The sequence below is a fragment of the Triticum urartu genome, chromosome 2 (genome assembly GCF_003073215.2).
Source record: "Triticum urartu cultivar G1812 chromosome 2, Tu2.1, whole genome shotgun sequence".
In the NCBI taxonomy this organism is placed as follows: Eukaryota; Viridiplantae; Streptophyta; class Magnoliopsida; order Poales; family Poaceae; genus Triticum; species Triticum urartu.
Genome location: NC_053023.1, coordinates 666,655,430 through 666,679,297, shown reverse-complemented (window position 1 = coordinate 666,679,297; position 23,868 = coordinate 666,655,430). Strand labels below are relative to the sequence as shown.

Sequence of the window (23,868 nt, the reverse complement as noted above, 5' to 3'; positions counted from 1 at the left end):
TATTTATTTCCTTATATCATGATAAATGTTTATTATTCATGCTAGAATTTTATTAACCGGAAACATAATACATGTGTGAATACATAGACAAACAGAGTGTCACTAGTATACCTCTACTTGACTAGCTCATTGATCAAAGATGGTTATGTTTCCTAACCATACACATGAGTTGTCATTTGATTAACGGGATCACATCATTAGGAGAATGATGTGATTGACTTGACCCATTCCGTTAGCATAGCACTTGATCGTTTAGTTTGTTGCTATTGCTTTCTTCATGACTTATACATGTTCCTATGACTATGAGATTATGCAACTCCCATTTACCAGAGGAACACTTTGTGTGCTACCAAACGTCACAATGTAACTGGGTGATTATAAAGGTGCTCTACAGGTGTCTCCGAAGGTACTTGTTGGGTTGGCGTATTTCAAGATTAGGATTTGTCGCTCCGATTGTCGGAGAGGTATCTCTGGGCCCTCTCGGTAATGCACATCACATAAGCCTTGCAAGCATTGCAACTAATGAGTTAGTTGCGGGATGATGTATTACAGAACGAGTAAAGAGACGTGCCGGTAACGAGATTGAATTAAGTATTGAGATACCAACGATCGAATCTCGGGCAAGTAACATACCGATGACAAAGGGAACAACGTATGTTGTTATGCGGTCTGACCGATAAAGATCTTCGTAGAATATGTGGGAGCCAATATGAGCATCCAGGTTCCGCTATTGGTTATTGACCGGAGACATGTCTCGGTCATGTCTACATAGTTCTCGAACCCGTAGGGTCCGCACGCTTAAAGTTTTGGTGACGATTGTATTATGAGTTTATGTGATTTGATGTACCGAAGGTAGTTCAAAGTCCCGGATGGGATCGGGGACATGACGAGGAGTCTCGAAATGGTCGAGACATAAAGATCGATATATTGGACGACTATATTCGGACGTCGGAAAGGTTCCGAGTGATTCGGGTATTTTTGGGGGTACCGAAGAGTTACGGGAATACGAGGAAGAAGTAATGGGCCTCATGGGCCAAGTGGTGGAAGAGAGGAGGCAGGGCGCGCGGCCCCCTAGCCCAAACTGAATTGGACTAGGGGGCCGGCCCCCCTTTCCTCCTTTTCCTCCTTCTCCTTCCTTCTCCTTCTCCTCCTTCCTTTCCTCCTCCTATTAGGAGTAGGAAAGGGGAGTCCTACTCCTACTAGGAGGAGGAGGACTCCTCCTGGCGCGCCCATAGAGGGCCGGCCGGCCTCCCCCCTTGCTCCTTTATATACAGGGGCAAGGGGGCACCTCTAGATCCACAAGTTGATCAGTTGATCTCTCCCAGCCGTGTGCGGTGCCCCCCTCCACCATATTCCACCTCAGTCATATCGTAGTGGTGCTTAGGCGAATCCCTGCGTCGGTAGCAACATCATCACCGTCACCATGCTGTCGTGCTGACGGAACTCTCCCATGAAGCTCTGCTGGATCGGAGATCGCGGGACGTCATTGAGCTGAACGTGTGCTGAACTCGGAGGTGCCGTGCGTTCGGTACTTGGATCGGTCGGATCGTGAAGACATACGACTACATCAACCGTGTTGTGCTAACGCTTCCGCTTTCGGTCTACGAGGGTACGTGGACAACACTCTCCCTCTCGTTGCTATGCATCACCATGATTTTGCGTGTGCGTAGGAAAATTTTGAAATTACTACGTTCCCCCACAGTGGCATCCGAGCCAGGTTTTATGCGTAGATGTCATATGCATGAGTAGAACACAAGTGAGTTGTGGGTGATATAAGTCATACTGCTTACCAGCATGTCACACTTTGGTTCGGCGATATTGTTGGATGAAGCGGCCCGAACCGACATTACGCGTACGCTTACGCAAGACTGGTTTTACCGCCGTGCTATGCCCATAGGTGACTAGCGGGTGTCAGTTTCTCCAACTTTAGTTGAACCGAGTGTGGCTACGCCCGGTCCTTGAGAAGGTTAAAACATCACTAACTTGACAAACTATTGTTGTGGTTTTGATGCGTAGGTAAGAACGGTTCTTGCTCAGCCCGTAGCAGCCACGTAAAACTTGCAACAACAAAGTAGAGGACGTCTAACTTGTTTTTGCAGGGTATGTTGTGATGTGATATGGTCAAGACGTGATGAGATATAAGTTGTTGTATAAGATGATCATGTTTTGTTGAAGTTATCGGCAACTGACAGAAGCCTTATGGTTGTCTCTTTATTGCATAAGATGCAAGCGCCAAATAATTGCTTTACAATTATCGCTATGCGATAGCAATAGTTGCAAGAGCAATAGTTGGCGAGACGACCATGTGACGACACATTGATATAAATCAAGATGATGGAGATCATGGTGTCATGCCGGTGACGATGGAAATCATGACGATGTTTTGGAGATGGAGATCAAAGGCACAAGATGATGATGGCCATATCATGTCACATATTTTGATTGCATGTGATGTTTATCTTTTATGCTTCTTATCTTGCTTTAATTGACGGTAGAATTATAAGATGATCTCTCACTAAATTTCAAGATAAAAGTGTTCTCCCTGAGTATGCACCGTTGCCAAAGTTCGTCGTGCCCAGACACCACATGATGATCGGGTGTGATAAGCTCTACGTCCATCTACAACGGGTGCAAGCCAGTTTTGCACATGTAGAATACTCAGGTTAAACTTGACGAGCCTAGCATATGCAGATATGGCCTCAGAACACTGAGACTGAAAGGTCGAGCGTGAATCATATAGTAGATATGATCAACATAGTGATGTTCACCATTGAAAACTACTCCATTTCACGTGATGATCGGTTATGGTTTAGTTGATTTGGATCACGTGATCACTTAGAAGATTAGAGGGATGTCTTTCTAAGTGGGAGTTCTTAAGTAATATTATTAATTGAATTTAAATTTATCATGAACTTAGTCCTGGTAGTATAAGCATATCTATGTTGTAGATCAATAGCTCGCATTTAGCTCCCATGTTTTATTTTTGATATGTTCCTAGAGAAAACTAAGTTGAAAGATGTTAGTAGCAATGATGTGGATTGGATCCGTGATCTGAGGTTTATCCTCATTGCTACACAGAAGAATTATGTCCTTAATGCACCGCTAGGTGACAGACCTATTGCAGGAGCAGATGCAGACGTCATGAACGTTTGGATAGCTCAATATGATGACTACTTGATAGTTTAGTGCACCATGCTTAACAGCTTAGAATCAGGACTTCAAAGACATTTTGAACATCATGGATCATATGGATGTTCCAGGAGTTGAAGTTAATATTTCAAGCAAATACCTGAGTTGAGAGATATGAAGTCTCCAACAAGTTCTATAGCTAAAAGATGGAGGAGAATAGCTCAAGCAGTGAGCATGTGTTCAGATTGTCTGGGTACTACAATTGCTTGAGTCAAGTGGGAGTTAATCTTCCAGATAAAATAGTGATTGACAGAATTCTCTAGTCACCATCACCAAGTTAGTAGAACTTCGTGATGAACTATAGTATGCAAGGGATGATGAAAATGATTCCCGAGCTTTTCATGATGATGAAATCGATGAAGGTAGAAATCAAGAAAGAGCATAAAGTGTTGATGATTAACAAGACCACCAGTTTCAAGAAAAGGGCAAAGGGAAAGAAAGGGAACTTCAAGAAGAACGACAAGCAAGTTGCTGCTCAAGTGAAGAAGCCCAAGTCTGGTCCTAAGCCTGAGACTAAGTGCTTCTACTGCAAAGGGACTGGTCACTGGAAGCGGAATTGCCCCAAGTATTTGGCGGATAAGAAGGATGGCAAAGTGAACAGAGGTATATTTGATATACAGATTATTGATGTGTATTTTACTAGTGTTCGTAGCAACCCCTCGGTATTTGATACTGGTTCAGTTGCTAAGAGTAGTAACTCGAAACGGGAGTTGCAGAATGAACAGAGACTAGTTAAGGGTGAAGTGACGATGTGTGTTGGAAGTGGTTCCAAGATTGATATGATCATCACCGCACACTCCCTATACTTTCGGGATTAGTGTTGAACCTAAATAAGTGTTATTTGGTGTTTGCGTTGAGCATGAATATGATTTGATCATGTTTATTGCAATACGGTTATTCATTTAAGTAAGAGAATAAATTGTTGTTCTGTTTACATGAATAAAACCTTCTATGGTCATACTCCCAATGAAAATGGTTTGTTGGATCTCGATTGTGGTGATACACATTCTCATAATATTGAAGCCAAAAGATGCAAAGTTAATAATGATAGTGCAACTTATTTGTGGCACTGCCGTTTAGGTCATATTGGTGTAAAGCGCATGAAGAAAATCCATGCTGATGGGCTTTTGGAATCACTTGATTATGAATCAGTTGATGCTTGCGAACCGTGCCTCATGGGCAAGATGACTAAGACTCTGTTCTCTGGAACAATGGAGCAAGCAACTGACTTATTGGAAATAATACATACTGATGTATGCAGTCCGATGAATGTTGAGGCTCGCGACGGGTATCGTTATTTTTTGACCTTCACAGATGATTTGAGCAGATATGGGTATATCTACTTGATGAAACATAAGTATGAAACATTTGAAAAGTTCAAAAACTTCAGAGTGAAGTGGAAAATCATCGTGACAAGAAAATAAAGTTTCTACGATCTGATCGCTGAGACAAATATTTGAGTTACGAGTTTGGTTTTCAACAATGTGGAATAGTTTCACAAAATCGTGCCACCTGGAACACCACAACATAATGGTGTGTCCGAACGTCATAACCGTACTATTATTGGATATAGTGCAATCTATGATGTTTCTTACCGATTAACCACTATAGTTTTGAGGTTATGCATTAGAGGCAGCTACATTCACGTTAAATAGGGCACCATCTAAATCCGTTGAGACGACACCGTATGAACTATGGTTTGGCAAGAAACCTAAGCTGTCGTTTCTTAAAGTTTGAGGTTGCAATGCTTATGTGAAAAAGTTTCAACCTGATAAGCTCAAACCCAAATCGGAGAAGTGCGTCTTCATAGGATACCCAAAAGAAAATGTTGGGTACACCTTCTATCACAGATCCGAAGGCAAGATATTCATTGCTGCGAATGGATCCTTTCTAGAGAAGGAGTTTCTCTCGAAAGAAGTGAGTGGGAGAAAAGTAGAACTTGATGAGGTAACTGTACCTGCTCCCTTATTGGAAAGTAGTTCATCACAGAAATCTGTTCCTATGACTACTACACCAATTAGTGAGGAAGCTAATGATGATGATCATGTAACTTCAGATCAAGTTACTACTGAACCTCGTAGGTAAACCAGAGTGAGATCCGCACTAGAGTGGTACAGTAATCCTGTTCTGGAGGTCATGTTACTTGACCATGACGAACCTACGAACTATGATGAAGCGATGATGAGCCCAGATTCCGTGAAATGGCTTGAGGCCATGAAATCTGAGATGAGATCCATGTATAAGAACAAAGTATGGACTTTGATTGACTTGCCCAAAGATCGGCGAGCCATTGAGATTAAATGGATCTTCAAGAGGAAGACGGACGCTGATAGTAGTGTTACTATCTACAAAGCTAGAATTGTCGCAAAAAGGTTTTTGACAAGTTCAAGGTGTTGACCACGATGAGAATTTCTCACTCGTATCTATGCTTAAGTCTGTCCGAATCATGTTAGCTATTGCCACATTTTATGAAATCTGGCAAATGGATAAACAAAACTGCATTCCTTAATAGGATTTATTAAAGAAGAGTTGTATATGATGCAACGAGAAGGTTTTGTCGATCCTAAAGGTACTAACAAAATATGCAAACTCCAGCGATCCATCTATGGACTGGTGCAAGCATCTCGGAGTTGGAATATACGATTTGATAAGTTTATCAAAGCATATAGTTTTATACAGACTTGCGGTGAAGCCTGTATTTACAAGAAAGTGAGTGGGAGCACTACATCATTTCTGATAAGTATATGTATGACATATTGTTGATCGGAGATGATGTAGAATTATTCTGCAAAGCATAAAGGAATGTTTGAAAGGAGTTTTTTTCAAAGAAAGACCTCGGTGAAGCTGCTTACATATTGAGCATCAAGATCTATAGAGATAGATCAAGACGCTTGATAAGTTTTTCAATGAGTACATACCTTGATAAGATTTTGAAGTAGTTCAAAATGGAACAGTCAAAGAAGGAGTTCTTGCCTGTGTTACAAGGTGTGAAGTTGAGTAAGACTCAAAACCCGACCACGGCAGAAGATAGAGAGAGAATGAAAGTCATTCCCTATGCCTCGGCCATAGGTTCTATAAAGTATGCCATGCTGTGTACCAGACCTATTGTATACCCTGCCCTGAGTTTGGCAAAGGAGTACAATAGTGATCTAGGAGTAGATCACTGGACATTGGTCAAAATTATCCTTAGTGGAATAAGGATATGTTTCTCGATTATGGAAGTGACAAAAGGTTCGTCATAAAGGGTTACGTCGATGCAAATTTTGACACTGATCCATATGACTCTAAATCTCAATCTGGATACATATTGAAAGTGGGAGCAATTAGCTAGAGTAGCTCCGTGCAGAGCATTGTTGACAAAGAAATTTGCAAAATACTTACGGATCTGAATGTGGCAGACCCATTGACTAAACTTCTCTCACAAGCAAAACATGATCACACCTCAGTACTCTTTGGGTGTTAATCACATAGCGATGTGAACTAGATTATTGACTCTAGTAAACCCTTTGGGTGTTGGTCACATGTCGATGTGAACTATGGGTGTTAATCACATGGTGATGTGAACTATTGGTATTAAATCACATGGCGATGTGAACTAGATTATTGACTCTAGTGCAAGTGGGAGATTGAAGGAAATATGCCCTAAAGGCAATAATAAAGTTATTTTTTATGTCCTTATATCATGATAAATGTTTATTATCCATGCTAGAATTGTATTAACCAGAAACATAATACATGTGTGAATACATAGACAAACAGAGTGTCACTAGTATGCCTCTACTTGACTAGCTCGTTGATCAAAGATGGTTATGTTTCCTAACCATAGACATGAGTTGTCATTTGATTAACGAGATCACATCATTAGGAGAATGATGTGATTGACTTGACCCATTCCGTTAGCATAGCACTTGATCGTTTAGTTTGTTGCTATTGCTTTCTTCATGACTTATACATGTTCCTATGACTATGAGATTATGCAACTCCCGTTTACCAGAGGAACACTTTGTGTGCTACCAAACGTCACAACTTAACTGGGTGATTATAAAGGTGCTCTACAGGTGTCTCCGAAGGTACTTGTTGGGTTGGCGTATTTCGAGATTAGGATTTGTCACTCCGATTGTCGGAGAGGTATCTCTGGGCCCTCTCGGTAATGCACATCACTTAAGCCTTGCAAGCATTGCAACTAATGAGTTAGTTGCGGAATGATGTATTACAGAACGAGTAAAGAGACTTGCCGGTAACGAGATTGAACTAGGTATTGAGATACCGACGATCGAATCTCGGGCAAGTAACATACCGATGACAAAGGGAACAACGTATGTTGTTATGCGGTCTGACCGATAAAGATCTTCGTAGAATATGTGGGAGCCAATATGAGCATCCAGGTTCCGCTATTGGTTATTGACCGGAGACATGTCTCGGTCATGTCTACATAGTTCTCGAACCCGTAGGGTCCGCACGCTTAAAGTTTCGGTGACGATTGTATTATGAGTTTATGTGATTTGATGTACCGAAGGTAGTTCGGAGTCCCGGATGAGATCGGGGACATGACGAGGAGTCTCGAAATGGTCGAGACGTAAAGATCGATATATTGGACGACTATATTCGGACATCGGAAAGGTTCCGAGTGATTCGGGTATTTTCGAGGGTACCGGGGAGTTACGGAAATACGAGGAAGAAGTAATGGGCCTCATGGGCCAAGTGGTGAAAGAGAGGAGGCAGGGCGCGCGCCCCCCCTAGCCCAAACCGAATTGGACTAGGGGGCCGGCCCCCCTTTCCTCCTTTTCCTCCTTCTCCTTCCTTCTCCTTCTCCTCCTTCCTTTCCTCCTCCTAGTAGGAGTAGGAAAGGGGAGTCCTGCTCCTACTAGGAGGAGGACTCCTCCTCCTGGTGCGCCCATAGAGGGCCGGCCGGTCTTCCCCCTTGCTCCTTATATAGGGGCAGGGGCACCTCTAGACACACAAGTTGATCAGTTGATCTCTCCCAGCCGTGTGTGGTGCCCCCCTCCACCATATTCCACCTCGGTCATATCGTAGCGGTGCTTAGGCGAAGCCTTGTGTCGGTAGCAACATCATGACCATCACCACGCCGTCGTGCTGACGGAACTCTCCTGTGAAGCTCTGCTGGATCGGAGTTTGCGGGACGTCATCGAGCTGAACGTGTGCTGAACTCGGAGGTGCCGTGCCTTCGGTACTTGGATCGGTCGGATCGTGAAGACGTACGACTACATCAACCGCGTTGTGCTAACGCTTCCGCTTTCGGTCTACGAGGGTACGTGGACAACACTCTCCCTCTCATTGCTATGCATCACCATGATCTTGCGTGTGCGTAGGAAAATTTTGAAATTACTACGTTCCCCAACACTAGCTACTAACTATGGACCTGTAGGTCTGAAGTAAAATACTCACGCTTCATTGTAGAGGCTATGGTGTTGATGTAGAAGCCCTCCATGATCGATGCCTCCTCTGGCGGAGCTCCGGAACAGGCCCCAAGATGGGATCTCGTGGATGCAGAAAGTTACGGCGGTGGAATTAGGGTTTTGGCTCATGTTCTGATCGTTTGGGGGTACATGGGTATACATAGGAGGAAGAAGTACGTCGGTGGAGCAACAGGGGGCCCACGAGGGTGGAGGGCGCCCCTGGGGGGGGCAGGCGCGCCCCCTACCTCGTGGCCTCCTGTTAATTGGCTTGACGTAGGGTCCAAGTTTCCTGAGTTGTATTCGGTGAGAAAATCACGTTCCCGAAGGTTTCATTCCGTTTGGACTCCATTTGATATTCCTTTTCTTCGAAACCCTAAAACAGGCAAAAAACAACAATTCTGGGCCGGGCCTCCGGTTAATAGGTTAGTCCCAAAAATAATATAGAAGTGGATAACAAAGCCCAATAATGTCCAAAACAGTAGATAATATAGCATGGAGCAATAAAAAATTATAGATACGTTGAAGACGTATCAAGCATCCCCAAGCTTAATTCCTGCTCGTCCTCGAGTAGGTAAATGATAAAAACAAATTTTTGGATGCGGAGTGCTACTTGGCATAATTTTAATGTACTTCTTCTTAATTGTGGTATGAATATTCAGATCCGAAAGATTTAAGACAAAAGTTCATATTGACATAAAAATGATAATACTTCAAGCATACTAACTAAGCAATTATGTCTTCTCAAAATAACATGGCCAAAGAAAGTTCATCCCTACAAAATCATATGGTTTAGTCATGTTTCATTTTCGTCACACAAGAATGCTATCATCATGCACAACCCCGATGACAAGCCAAGAAATTGTTTCATACTTTAGTAATCTCAAACCTATAAACTTTCACGCAATATATGAGCGCGAGACATGGACATAGCACTATAGGTGGAATAGAATATGATGAGGGGGGTTATGCGGAGAAGACAAAAAAGGAGGAAGTCTCACATCAACGAGGCTAATCAATGGGCTATGGAGATGCCCACCGATTGATGTTAATGCAAGGAGTAGGGATTGCCATGCAACGGATGCACTAGAGCTATAAATGTATGAAAGCTCAACAAAATAAACTAGTGGGTGTGCATCCAACTTGCTTGCTCACGAAGACCTAGGGCACTTGAGGAGGCCCATTGTTGGAATATACAAGCCAAGTTCTATAATGAAAAATTCCCACTAGTATATGAAAGTGATAACATGAGAGACTCTCTACTATGAACATCATGGTGCTACTTAGAAGCACAAGTGTGGCAAAGGATAGTAACATTGTCCCTTCTCTCTTTTTCTCTTTTTTTTTCTTTTTGGGCATTTTCTTTTTTATGGCCTTTCTCTTTTTTTGGGCCTTCTCTCTCTTTTTTTTATTCCTCACATGGGACAATGCTCTAGAAAATGATGGTCATCACACTTCTATTTATTTACAACTCAATGATTACAACTCGATACTAGAACAAAGATGACTCTATATGAATGCCTCCGGCGGTGTACCGGGATATGTAATGAACCAAGAGTGACATGTATGAAAGAATTATGAACGGTGGCTTTGCCACAAATACTATGTCAACTACATTATCATGCTAAGCAATATGACAATGATGAATGTGTCATGATGAACGGAATGATGGAAAGTTGCATGGCAATATATCTCGGAATGGCTATGGAAATGCCATAATAGGTAGGTATGGTGGCTGTTTTGAGGAAGATATAAGGAGGTTTATGTGTGAAAGAGCATATCATATCACGGGGTTTGGATGCACCGGCGAAGTTTGCGCCAACTCTCAATGTGAGAAAGGGCAATGCATGGTACCGAAGAGGCTAGCAAGGATGGAAGGGTGAGAGTGCGTATAATCCATGGACTCAACATTAGTCATAAAGAACTCACATACTTATTGCAAAAATCTACAAGTCATCAGAAACCTCGGTACTACGCGCATGCTCCTAGGGGGATAGATAGGTAGGAAAAGACCATCGCTCGTCCCTGACCGCCACTCATAAGGAAGACAATCAAATAACACCTCATGTTTCAAATTTGTTGCATAACGTTTACCATACGTGCATGCTACAGGACTTGCAAACTTCAACACAAGTATTTCTCAATTTCACAACTACTCAACTAGCACGACTTTGATATTATTACCTCCATTCAAAACAATTATCAAGCATCAAACTTGTCTTAGTATTCAACACACTCATAAGAAAGTTTTATTATTAATCTTGCATACCAAGCATATTAGGATTTTAAGCAAATTACCATGCTATTAAGACTCTCAAAATAATCTAAGTGAAGCATGAGAGATCAATAGTTTCTATAAAACAAATCCACCACCGTGCTCTAAAAGGTATAAGCGAAGCACTAGAGCAAAATTATATAACTCAAAAGATATAAGCGAAGCACATAGAGTATTCTAAAAAATTCCAAATCATGTATGGCTCTCTCAAATGATGTGTACAGCAAGTATGATTGTGGTAAACTAACAAGCAAAGACTCAAATCATACAAGACGCTCCAAGCAAAACACATATCATGTGGCGAATAAAAATATAGCTCCAAGTAAAGTTACCGATAGAAGTAGACGAAAGAGGGGATGCCTTCCGGGGCATCCCAAGCTTTGTCTTTTAGGTGTCCTTAGATTATCTTGGGGGTGCCATGGGCATCCCCAATCTTAGGCTCTTGCCACTCCTTGTTCCATAATCCATCAAATCTTTACCCAAAACTTGAAAACTTCACAACACAAAACTTAAAGTAGAAAATCTCGTGAGCTCCGTTAGCGAAAGAAAAAAAAAAGACCAATTCAAGGTACTGTAATGAACTCATTCTTTATTTATATGGGTGTTATACCTACTGTATTCCAACTTCTCTATGGTTTATAAACTAATTTACTAGCCATAGATTCATCAAAATAAGCAAACAACACACGCAAAACAGAATCTGTCAAAAACAGAACAGTCTGTAGTAATCTGTAGCTAGCGCAAGATCTGGAACCCAAAAAATTATAAAATAAATTTCTGGACTTGAGTAATTTATCTATTAATCATCTGCAAAAATAATTAACTAAATAGCACTTTCCAAATAAAAATGACAGCAGTTCTCGTAAGCGCTAAAGTTTCTGTTTTTTACAGCAAGTTCAACAAGACTTTCCCCAAGTCTTCCCAACGGTTCTACTTGGCACAAACACTAATGAAACACAAAAAACATAACCAAAATAGAGGCTAGATAATTTATTTATTACTAAATAGGAGAAAAAAAGCAAGGAATAAAAATAAAATTGGGTTGCCTCCCAACAAGTGCTATCATTTAACGCCCCTAGCTAGGCATAACAAGCAAGAATAGATCTAGGTATTGCCATCTTTGGTAGGCAATCCATAAGTGGCTCTCATAATAGATTTATAAGGTAATTTAATTTTCTTTCTAGGAAAGTGTTCCATGCCTTTCCTTAACGGAAATTGGAATCTAATATTTCCTTCCTTCATATCAATAATTGCACCAATCGTTCTAAGGAAAGGTCTACCAAGAATAATAGGACATGAAGGATTGCAATCTATGTCAAGAACAATAAAATCTACGGGCACATAATTCCTATTTGCAACAATAAGAACATCATTAATTCTTCCCATAGGTTTCTTAATAGTGCAATCCGCAAGGTGCAAGTTTAGAGAGCAATCATCAAAATCACGGAAACCTAACAAATCACACAAAGTCTTTGGAATTGTGGAAACACTAGCACCCAAATCACATAAAGCATAGCATTCATGATCTTTAATTTTAATTTTAATAGTTGGTTCCCACTCATCATAAAGTTTTCTAGGGATAGAAACTTCCAATTCAAGTTTTTCTTCATAAGATTCCATCAAGGCATCAACGATATGTTTAGTAAACGCTTTATTTTGACTATAAGCGTGAGGAGAATTTAGCACGGATTGCAACAAGGAAATACAATCAACCAAAGAGCAATTTTCATAGTTAAGTTCCTTCAAATCCATAATAGTGGGTTTAGCAACATCTAGGGTTTTAATTTCTTCAATCCCACTTTTATCAAATTTAGCATCAAGATCAAAAGATTCAGAATTCTTGGAACGCCTTCTAGGTAAAGGTGGATCATATTCAGTCCCATCATGATCAAGATTCATATCGCAAAACAAAGATTTAATAGGGGACACATCAATAACTTTTAGATCTTCATCATTATTTTCATAGGAACTAGAAGAACACGCTTTTATAAAGGCATCTTTCTTAGCACGCATCCGGTTCTTTCTTTGCACTCGTCAATGGAAATTCTCATGGCTTTCAGAGACTCATTGATATCATGTTTAGCTGGAATAGATCTAAGTTTCAAAGAATCAACATCAAGAGCAATTCTATCAACGTTCCTAGCCAAATCATCAATCTTAAGCAATTTTTCTTCAATCATAGCATTAAAATTCTTTTGCGAAGTAATAAATTATTTAATATTAGAATCAAAATCAGAGGGCATCTTATTATAATTTCCATAGGAATTGTTGTAGGAATTACCATAATTATTAGAGGGATTACTAGGATAAGGCCTAGGATTGAAATTTCCTCTATACGCATTATTACCAAAATTGTTCCTACCAACAAAATTCACATCCATAGATTCATTATTATTCTCAATCAAAGTAGACAAGGGCATATCATTAGGATCAGAAGAGTCACTCTTATTAGCAAATAATTTCATAAGTTCATCCATCTTTCCACTCAAAACATTAATTTTTTCTATCGCATGCACCTTTTTATTAGTAGATCTTTCAGTATGCCATTGAGAATAATTAACCATAATATTATCTAGGAGTTTAGTAGCTTCTCGTAAGGTGATTTCCATAAAAGTGCCTCCCGCGGCCGAATCCAAAAGATTTCTAGAAGCAAAATTCAATCCGGTATAAAAATTTTGTATAATCATCCACAAATTTAAACCATGAGTAGGGCAATTACGTATCATTAGTTTCATTCTCTCCCAAGCTTGCGCAACATGTTCATGATCAAGTTGCTTAAAATTCATAATATCGTTTTTAAGAGAGATGATCTTTGCGGGAGGAAAATACTTAGAGATAAAAGCACCTTTGCACTTGTTCCATGAATCAATACTATTTTTAGGCAAAGACGAAAACCAAGCTTTAGCACGATCTCTAAGCGAAAAAGGAAATAGCTTCAATTTAACAATATCATTATCCACATCTTTCTTCTTTTGCATGTCACACAAATCAACGAAGCTATTTAGATGGGTAGCGGCATCTTCACTAGGAAGGCCGGAGAACGGATCTTTCATGACAAGATTCAGCAAATCAGTATTAATTTCACAAGATTCAGCATCGGTAAGAGGAGCAATCGGAGTGCTAATAAAATCATTGTTGTTGGTATTGGTGAAGTCACACAATTTAGTATTATCTTGAGCCATTGCGACAAACAAGCAAACAAAAAGCAAGCAGACAAAAAGGGGCAAATAGAGAAAGAGAGGGAGGATAGAGAGAGAGAGAGGGCGAATAAAACGACAAGGGTGAATTGGGGGGGAGAGGAAAACGAGAGGCAAATGGCAAATAATGTAATGCGGGAGATAAGGGTATGTGATGGGTACTTGGTATGTTGACTTTTGCCTAGACCTCCCCGGCAACGGCGCCAGAAATCCTTCTTGCTACCTCTTTTAGCACTGTGTTGGTTTTCCCCGAAGAGGAAGGGATGATGCAGCAAAGTAGCATAAGTATTTCTCTCAGTTTTTGAGAACCAAGGTACCAATCCAGTAGGAGGCTACGCGCGAGTCCCTCGTACCTGTACAAAACAAATAAATCCTCGCAACCAACACAAATAGGGTTCTCAATCCCTATAGGGCCACTTACGAGAGTGAGATCTGTTAGATATGATAAGATAATATTTTTGGTATTTTTATGATAAATATGCAAAGTAAAATAAAGGCAAAGTAAATGGCAAAGTAAATAACTAAGTAGTAGGAGATTAATATGATAAAGATAGACCCGGGGGCCATAGGTTTCACTAGTGGATTCTCTCGAGAGCATAAGTATTCTACGGTGGGTGAACAAATTACTGTTGAGCAATTGACAGAATTGAGCATAGTTATGAGAATATCTACGCATGATCATGTATATAGGCATCACGTCCGAGACAAGTAGACCGACTCCTGCCTGCATCTGCTACTATTACTCCACTCATCGACCGCTATCCAGCATGGATCTAGAGTATTAAGTTAAAAATAGAGTAACGCCTTAAGCAAGATGACATGATGTAGAGGGATAGACTCATGCAATATGAAGAAAACCCCATCTTGTTATCCTCGATGGCAACAATACAATACGTGCCTTGCTGCCCTTACTGTCACCGGGAAAGGACACCGCAAGATTGAACCCAAAGCTAAGCACTTCTCCCATTGCAAGAAAGATCAATCTAGTAGGCCAAACCAAACTGATAATTCGAAGGGACTTGCAAAGATAACCAATCATACATAAAAGAACTCAGAGAAGATTCAAATATTATTGATAGATAGACTTGATCATAAACCCACAATTCATCGGTCTCAACAAACACACCGCAAAAAGAAGATTACATTGAATAGATCTCCACAAGAGAGGGGGAGAACATTGTATTGAGATCCAAAAAGAGAGAAGAAGCCATCTAGCTACTAACTATGGACCGTAGGTCTGAAGTAAACTACTCACACTTCATCGGAGAGGCTATGGTGTTGATGTAGAAGCCCTCCGTGATCGATGCCCCCTCCGGCGGAGCTCCGAAACAGGCCCCAAGATGGGATCTCGTGGATACAGAAAGTTACGGCGATGGAATTAGGGTTTTGACTCCTGTTCTGATCGTTTGGGGATACGTGGGTATATATAGGAGGAAGAAGTACGTCGGTGGAGCAATAGGGGGCCCACAAGGGTGGAGGGCGCGCTTGGGGGGGAGGGGGCAGGCGCGCCCCCTACCTCGTGGCCTCCTGTTAATTGGCTTGACGTAGGGTCCAAGTCTCCTGAGTTGTATTCGGTGAGAAAATCACGTTCCCGAAGGTTTTATTCCATTTGGACTCCATTTGATATTCCTTTTCTTCGAAACCCTAAAACAGGCAAAAAACAATAATTCTGGGCTGGGCCTCCGGTTAATAGGTTAGTCCCAAAAATAATATAAAAGTGGATAACAAAGCCCAATAATGTCCAAAACAGTAGATAATATAGTATGGAGCAATCAAAAATTATAGATACGTAGGAGACGTATCATGCATTGGCGTGTGCCTTTTTGGAAATACCATCCAAGTACCTAGCCCGTCAATAGTCCGTGACGAGCAACAAAATATACATTTTCTATAGAAATCACATTCTACTACAATCCACTTCATTGAGCGTGCATTCACCATCTTCAAACTTTATGGGCACATAAGAAACAATCCCAAGCGTGTTTTCTACAAAATTCAACAGATCACACTCTAGAATTTTCCATAATTGAAAGCGTGAGATGATTGTGTGTTGGCGTGTGACTTTTGGCAATAGTAACATCCGAGTAGCCCGTCCTTAATCTGCAAGGAGCCACGAAAAATATATCTTCTATAGAACCTGCAATTTACTAAAAAACATCACATGATTATGGTATTAATAAGAAAACAATCCTAACACACCCTAGCACACTTTGATGAACGGGGTCATGGGGAGGGGGGTGGGAGACCGATCAATGTATAATCATAATCGTACCACGTGTTGAAATCTCCGTAGTTTAGAGTGGCTCAAGATTGAAACATTGGTTGAATGCCTAGTTCATCATGGACTAAACTGTGCATTTACTGCACTTGCATCTCATTAAAGCGCCTTAAATTTTCAGCATGATGATATTATAGTCGGTGGAATGATCTTTATCGTGACTCCGTTAATCTTGAAGCTTTCCTAGCCTAAAATTCAGTAGATGAGCGTGAGCCTATGTGCATCTATGTTATGTTGTACTTACAATATTAAGAAACAGTTTAGGGTACTTAATTTGTCTAAGTTTATTAGTCATCCTCATATTTCGGATCAAACTCTGACCATGGATTTGACTAAATATAAGTATAGTTATTCCAGCATAAAACTAACCAGCTAATTTTCCGTGTGCTGCAAATGGGGGCATACATATTCTAATGGTTCAACACCATCGTGTCTGACATATACGCTACACCCATCAGATACCAGATTTTTTTTGCAGGAAATCATATTCTAGATTTTGGTAGGATTTGGTTTGATTTGAGCATGAGTAGGAGAAGACAAGTAAAATTTGATCTAGTTAATTGAGTTAATGCAGGCCATGATTTTAGTAAGATTTGATTGATTTAGTGCCGGGTTTTCACTAGAGTAAGGTAAGAAAAACATGATTTGGTTTAGATTATTCCAAACGAATGGGGAGGGACCAAACCGCATTTGGTGACGTACCAACGCCAACTTCCCTTCAATGGTAGAGATATTTGGCTAGTCAAATATATACTATGATTGAAAATTTGACCTAAAATTCGTGGTGAACCAATAAACACATGGCAGATGGAATATGTATTAGACATACATATTCTATGTACCCATACATTTTTTGCAGGGGCCTGGGGTGCGGATAGCAGCGAAGCCCTAGCCTAGGCACGCGAGGGATAAAAAGGCAGAGCAGAGCAGAGGAGAGCACACGGATCCAAAACGCAGCGAGTGCAACCAACCAACAACCAGCGCCGCTGCCCCGCCTTCGCCTATAAACAGCAGCCCAACAGTACCCATCAGCCCGCGCGGCGTCAGTCCAGGACAGGAGGGGCGCGTTCGATTCGATTCGTTTCGAGATCAAAATCCCATCCCGAACCACCCAGCCAGAGCGAGAGCGAGCGAGCGAGGTGGGCGTCGAGGCTGGCCGCCGCCGCGAGGATACCGGCGCCCGTGCGCGCGATGATGGCCTGGTGGCGCAAGAAGGTCGTCTTCCCCGCGCGCCGCGCGCTCGCCGCCGTCTCCACCCGCGTCCGCTCCCGCAAGACAGGTACGCGCCGCCGCCACCGCCCCTCTCCACGTCGAGTCCTCGCCGTCGTCCATTGGCCGATCCGTGGCCCTGGGCACGGCTAGCACGCAGATCAGATGCGTAGTAGGCTGTTTTGATCAGTTGAGTCAGTTGCCCTGAATTAGAGGTTTATAGTTGCCACACGCAGAGCGACACCTCCTGCTTCAGTTTAGTCAGTTGAGTTCCCACTTCCCACGATCACTGCGGAATTCACTCGTGGATTGTTTTTACCACTCCACTCTGCGGGACAAAACAGCAGCATCTAGAATTCTAGGTAGGTGACACGCGCGTGCCTGAGGTTTATTCAGGATAAAACTGCAATTTCTTAGATGAACAGAGAATTTCATACTCAACAGTACAGTCATAGCCAAGCCATGCTTATAATTTTCTTCTTCATCTTTCCCTCTCCTGATCCAAAACTTAAGAAACTTATCAGAGTTCGGTAGCGGTTAGCTGACGCTTCAGTCTGCGTAATTAGTCAGTTTATTATACATCCTCCGCAAGAAACCACTGAATCCTGCAGCTGTTTTCTAGTACTACAGTAGTGGTGGTATAATAATCGGATCGAACTTACTTTAATCGGCAAATTCTTCGCCCCTACGGCATTGACCACGCTCGTCAGTTTAATTTACTGCACGGGTCAAAGACTAATCCATTTTGGAATGCGGTTCCTCTCCACTAAAATACAGATCGGATTGGACTTTGCAGTTTCAGTCTAGAAGCCACACCTCCGCGCCCCGTCATCTCGCACTAGCGTCCTCCCTCCCAAATCTAGCTCCTCCCCTCACATATTCTAACACACGCGGGCCCCGGGGTGAAAAGCCTGGCGACCTCTTTCTCAATTTCTGCTGCCGACCACCCATGCTGAAAATTTCTTTGCAGTTTCAACGGGTTCTGTTAGGTATACTTCTCTTCAAAATAACACTGCTCTGCACTTGCACGAGACTGAATGCTCTGCCGAGGAAGTCAACCTCCCCTGTCGGTACGCAACTGTACGTACAAGGAACTTGGCAGCAGCCTGCAAGTGCGAGGAATGAATTAGCAGCGCCGCACAGTGTGAGATCTCGTCGCCAGTACTTGGCACTGGCCGCCGCACTGTGCCGCCAGCCGGTACCGTCCATATTCAGTAGGCGCGCGCCGACAAGTGTCGTGGGCCTGCTCGTTTACTACGATGCGCCTCTGATATTTGCCGCACGGTTAATAATTACTGATGAATTATCTTTGCCACACACCTGCACAGATCTTCCTTGACACCGTGCAAATCTATCTATAGGGAGAAAAAGTGGTAGCAGTACTGCTTGTGGTGTCCTCATCTCTCGCAGCTTCCCTTGTCTGGCTGTGGTCTTGAGATACTTGTCTTAGCAAGTGTGCATTGCCATTGCCCTCCAATAATTCAGCTAAGCTCGTGCCGTCTGAACCGAGCTTTTGCGGCTGCGGCGGTGCGCAAGGGGACTGGTCTGCCACTGCCAATGGTTCTCTTCCGGTCATCAGGAGGTTTTCTATGGAAATGTGACACTCAACCACACAATCATTGGGAGATAGTGTCCACCAACTTGTCTAGAACTCGAGCTTATGGTCATGGACCTATGGCAGGATCATCGTAGGACACTGTATCGTAATACCAGTACTCGTAGGCGCAATGATCGTGTGCACAAATCAAACCGGGGCCCCGGGAAGAACGCCGCAGGCCACCGGAGCCGCCCATGGCGTCTACATCTTTTTTCTGTTGGAACAGTGCGATGATAGCAGTTTTTTTGGAGATCGGGGTGATGATAGCCGGCCAATAGGCGATGGCAACCTTTACATTTTTGTTTTGTATCTTTGTGGAGCTATCTCCTTTTCTTTTTGTCCCCAGCCGTTCGTTGCAGCAACATGGAGTCACGTCACTCACCATGGTATGCATTACCATCCCATAAAAAAAAGCCACACGTCACCGTGTAAGTGAACTTGCGGCGCTCCATCGGTCTCGCTTGGGGCTGGGAATAAAGGGCGTACTATATATATTCATGCGTGTCGTGCGCCTTTGTGGTAAAGTCTTAGGTAGTGGAAAAGGAGGCGAAGAAGCTTCGTGGTGAGAACCCGAGGCGGGGAATGTTCTTGGCTAGCTGAGGAAAAGGCGCATGCGGTTTCTAGATAAGAATGCATGACGGGGTGCGTTTAGCCGTCGATCTCGCGGTAGAAGAATATCGAATGTCTCCCTTTACCCTGTTGGTCTCACTTTTTTCCCCTTCTTTTTTTGCTGGGGGTGAGGTGAGGGTAGAAGAATATCGAATATCTTTTACTTCCTCTTCTGGGAGTTTTTTCCTTGTCTAGATAGCTTCTGGTGTTTCTGTGCGTGCCAATAATGCTGTGTGTGCTGTTGTGTTCTTTACATCGCCCGCCCTTTTTATCCAGAGGAATAAAAAACACCCTCGACTCGGCAGCTTCGGTTATATTGCCGGTGGTGGAAGTGGAAGCCCATTATTGTTTAGGGCCCCAAGGTCTTATTAATAGATACTAGAACTTTAGTACACGGGCCTTAGTGGCTTTGCCATTTGTGCTAGGCCCATGACGCCAATTGCCAAGTTGTTCGACCTGCCAGGAAAGGAATGGACCTGGGGGAACAACACTTTCTTAGGGCCCAATCTACTTGCTAGTTCGCCGTTTGTGCAAGGAAAAAGTGAAGTAGGAGATGTTCTCAAAAAATAAAAAATAGCCAGTAGGAGATGATGACATCAAAAAGATTTAATGTGTACTCCTGTTTTTTTAGTTCTTTCAACCAAATATAATCTCTTTCTTTAGTTAATAATAAAGTCACTCTGTTGCCGTTCAAAGAAAAAGTCACTTTGTTGCTAAAAAAATCATGAAATTAGTGGGAAAGAAAGGAGAAAGGGAACAAGTATACACAACAAGCTGAGGTGTCATTATTCCATTAAAAAAAGCTGAGGTGTCATTCCATTCGCACGAGTGGCAACGAGTGTCACATATCTTTCAAACCCCCTCCCCCTCCCCCCTTACCCCGCTCCCCCCCCCACGAATTCCTAAGGTGCAGAAGAAGCCAGCAGAGCATAGCTCCTGCTTTCCTCTCCACTAACAAAGTGTGGGGAGGAACCCATGACAGTGACAACAAAACCCTTATCTGAAACCAACCCGTGCGTTCGTGCGTGCAGGCAGTGGAGGCAGCATACTGAAGCTTCACGAGGACGTGCAGACCTGTGGATACAAGGACGTGCAGGTGATGTTCGAGATGCTGACCTCGGAGCTCGAGGACCCCAAGAGGCGCAAGCAACAGCAGGCGGCCTCCTGGAGGCCGCCCTCGGCGTGGCCCTCCCGGTCGTCGTCCTCGATCGCGGCCGCGGCGCAGTAGAGACCCCGACGCCGACATGGAATGCAGCTCGGTTTGGTAGCACCGGTCCATAATAACAAGACGAGGAGGAGGGCCGATTTAGTAAGTAAGCAAGCACCCTGTGGTAATAGTGTTAATTAGTCAGTCTGGCAACTCAATGCCTGATGCCAGGCACCGATCAGCACCCCCATCCCCCTGCCCGTCGACTCTCCGGGAAAAAGAGCGAGGAATTCAGTTTGCAGAGCGGGTCGCAAGCCTCTGAAAGTCTGAATGTTTTCTGTACATGTCGCGTGCCGATTGCGCTGAATTCTCGCAAGCTCGGAGAAGCGATGGAGCAAGAGGGGTTTACTTTTCAATCAACCATATATAAATATCCGGTTTCCCTGTCGTTCATATGTCATTTTGATTAGTTGTCACCTGCTATTCAACAGTGATGTTAAGTCGGCCGAATTTCGGTATTCGCCTTGCTCATTTCTTGGTGTTATCTGGTGTGGCGAAATGAAGGGGACCAATTAGCAACAAAAAATATGTTCGGGGCAATTTGTGGGGGGGGAGTAAGGAGGAGCACGACAGGCGCAACTTGCAGGGTTTCTTTCATGGCCGAAGTTGACACTTAACAGAAAACCGGGCGAACCCAACAAAGGGAAGCGACACGTTATGGGCCGTTAATTCCCTTGCGGAGAGGCGACCGCAGCATTATCCATCGACGTCTCCCTTTTAATGGTGCCATTTTATAGTACTACGAGCATCGTGTTGCAGGTTATACTTGTATTGTTTGGCACCAGCTTCTCTTTTCTGTTCAGCCATGACTATACATGGGTTTGGCAGAAGTGGTTTTCATCCGTTGACATTCGACAAGACGATGCAATTCAGGCAAGATACTACCAGATTTACTCAAACCGAGAGCAACTCCAACGGGCCGATCCAAACGGACGGCGCTTTTGTCCACTTTTTTTCTATTTGGGTCGGCCCGGCGGACACAAACATCTGATGCTGTGTTTGAGTCGGCGCGAGCGTCCAACGCTGGCCCGACCCATTTTGTCGGCACGCCAAAAAAAATTTACGAGCAGTTTGAAAATAAATATATGCATTTAATTAAACATAAAAGCCGGCCATGAATGCCGGCGAAAGTCCACATTACATTAATAAAAATACTAAAAACAAGATGACGCGCTGCCCTAGGCGTCCTCATCGTCGGCGGCGTCTGCATCAGGACCGGTGAGGTCGATCAACGTCGGCGCAGGGCCGGCCCAGGGGAACGTCGTGTTCCAGACGGCGGCAATGTCGGGCTTTGCCGCCGTTGCCTGGGCCTGGCACGCCTCCTCGTCGGCCTCGCGCTCGAACATCTGCAGACGCTCGCCCTCCCGGCGCTCCTCGGCCAGCCGAACGCGGCGCCAGTGGTCGAGGTAGGCCGCCTCCTTCTTCTCCGTCGCCCCGAGCCAGACCGATGCAGCGCTGACCCACTCGCGCACTACTCCGGTCCAGGAGTAGCGGTCGCGGTAGGCCGGCTCCTCCGGCTCGGCTTTGGGCGGGGACGGCGGGGCCACCGGCGGCATGACGCAGTCGCCCGCTGCGGAGAGGGCCATGGCCTCCGCCATGGCAGCCTCGAAAGCCGCCTCGTCCGCCTCCCTCCACCGCTCCTCCTGCTCGCTCTCCTTGATGGCCGCCTGGTAGGCGGCCTTGGCCTCCTGGTCCTCGTCGCGGACGACGAGTGCGGGCGGCGGCAGGCTGTGGTCGACGCCGCGGACGCCGCGTCGCCTTGCCTTCTCGTGCTCAAAGGCGAACCATCGAGTCCAGCTGGGCGAGTCGGCGGCGAAGTGCGGGTCGGCGCGCTGCTCCGACGTCAGCAATGCCCGCCGGCGCCGCACCTCCTCCGCATGGGCCCTCGCCGTCCGCGGCGCCGCCGGCACTGGGATCCTCTCCGGATCCAAATGCCAGTCATGCGGCAGCGTCACGTCCGGGTACGGCAGAGGCACGCGGTGGTGCCAGTACCACTCGGCCTGGTGCAACGGCACGTTGATGCGCTGCCTCTGCCGGGGAGCGCGCGCCGGCGGGGGGGGGGGGGGGGGGGGGGGGGAAGGGCGGGCGGGGGCTTTGCCCTTGCGGCTGCTGCCGATACCGGAGAAGAAACCCATGCTGGCGATGGATAGGGTTGTCGCCGGCATGGGGGCAGGGGTGGCCAGATGGGGACGTGGGGCGAGTGGTAAGTGGATGAGGACGGCCCCGTCGCACGCCCGGCTTAAAAAAGGACGACCGCCGTCGCTGACGCGTGGGCCCAAGGTGGACGGTCGTCATAAATTATGTTGACCGTGGCGGTTGGGTGGCCGGCAGGTAGAGACGCGACGGACGGCGAGGAGACGCGCGGCGCGTCCGCTTCGCGTCCGCACCGATGCATTCCAGGCGCAATTTTGAGTCGGAAATGGGTCGGCGCGGACGGTGGGTGGACACGATTTAAGTTTGGGTCAGCGCGTTGGGCCGTTACTTTTGTCCGCGCCGATCCAAACAAACGCAGGCGGACGAAATGGGTCGCTTCATTGGAGTTGCTCCGAGAACTCAGACCGCTATATGTCCACTACATCATTGCGTTAAAGACAAATGGATGGCCTGAAGAAACAACAGTGCCGTTTGGAATAATCACTATCATGGCAAGAAAATACAACCTCTTCTGAACACCATCGCGCGCGTCCTGACCCTTGCGTTGTTCGCCGGAGACAGCGACTAGTAGGAAGACCAAATGGGTTAAGGGGGCGACCGATGAAATGAAAGCATGTCCTATCAAGCACTCTGAATAATGATTGATCTGAGGAAGCTAAGCCTAGGCACAACCTAAAAATATCGACGGCCGTAATCCAAATCATGCAGCGCTGCGCTGTGCCGTGCCGTGCCGTGCCGT

The 23,868-nt window shown here is 44.5% G+C and overlaps 1 protein-coding gene across 1 annotated transcript; it reads left to right on the top strand.

Annotated features, from left to right (window-relative positions):
• Positions 1 to 17,289: 17,289 nt before the first annotated feature.
• LOC125539584 lies at positions 17,290 to 21,368 on the top strand. Its single transcript, XM_048703074.1, has 2 exons — positions 17,290 to 17,632; positions 20,800 to 21,368. Exons 1-2 carry the CDS (start codon positions 17,545 to 17,547, stop codon positions 20,994 to 20,996), a joined length of 285 nt encoding a protein of 94 aa, XP_048559031.1. The 5' UTR covers positions 17,290 to 17,544; the 3' UTR covers positions 20,997 to 21,368.
• The last annotated feature ends 2,500 nt before the right edge of the window (positions 21,369 to 23,868 follow it).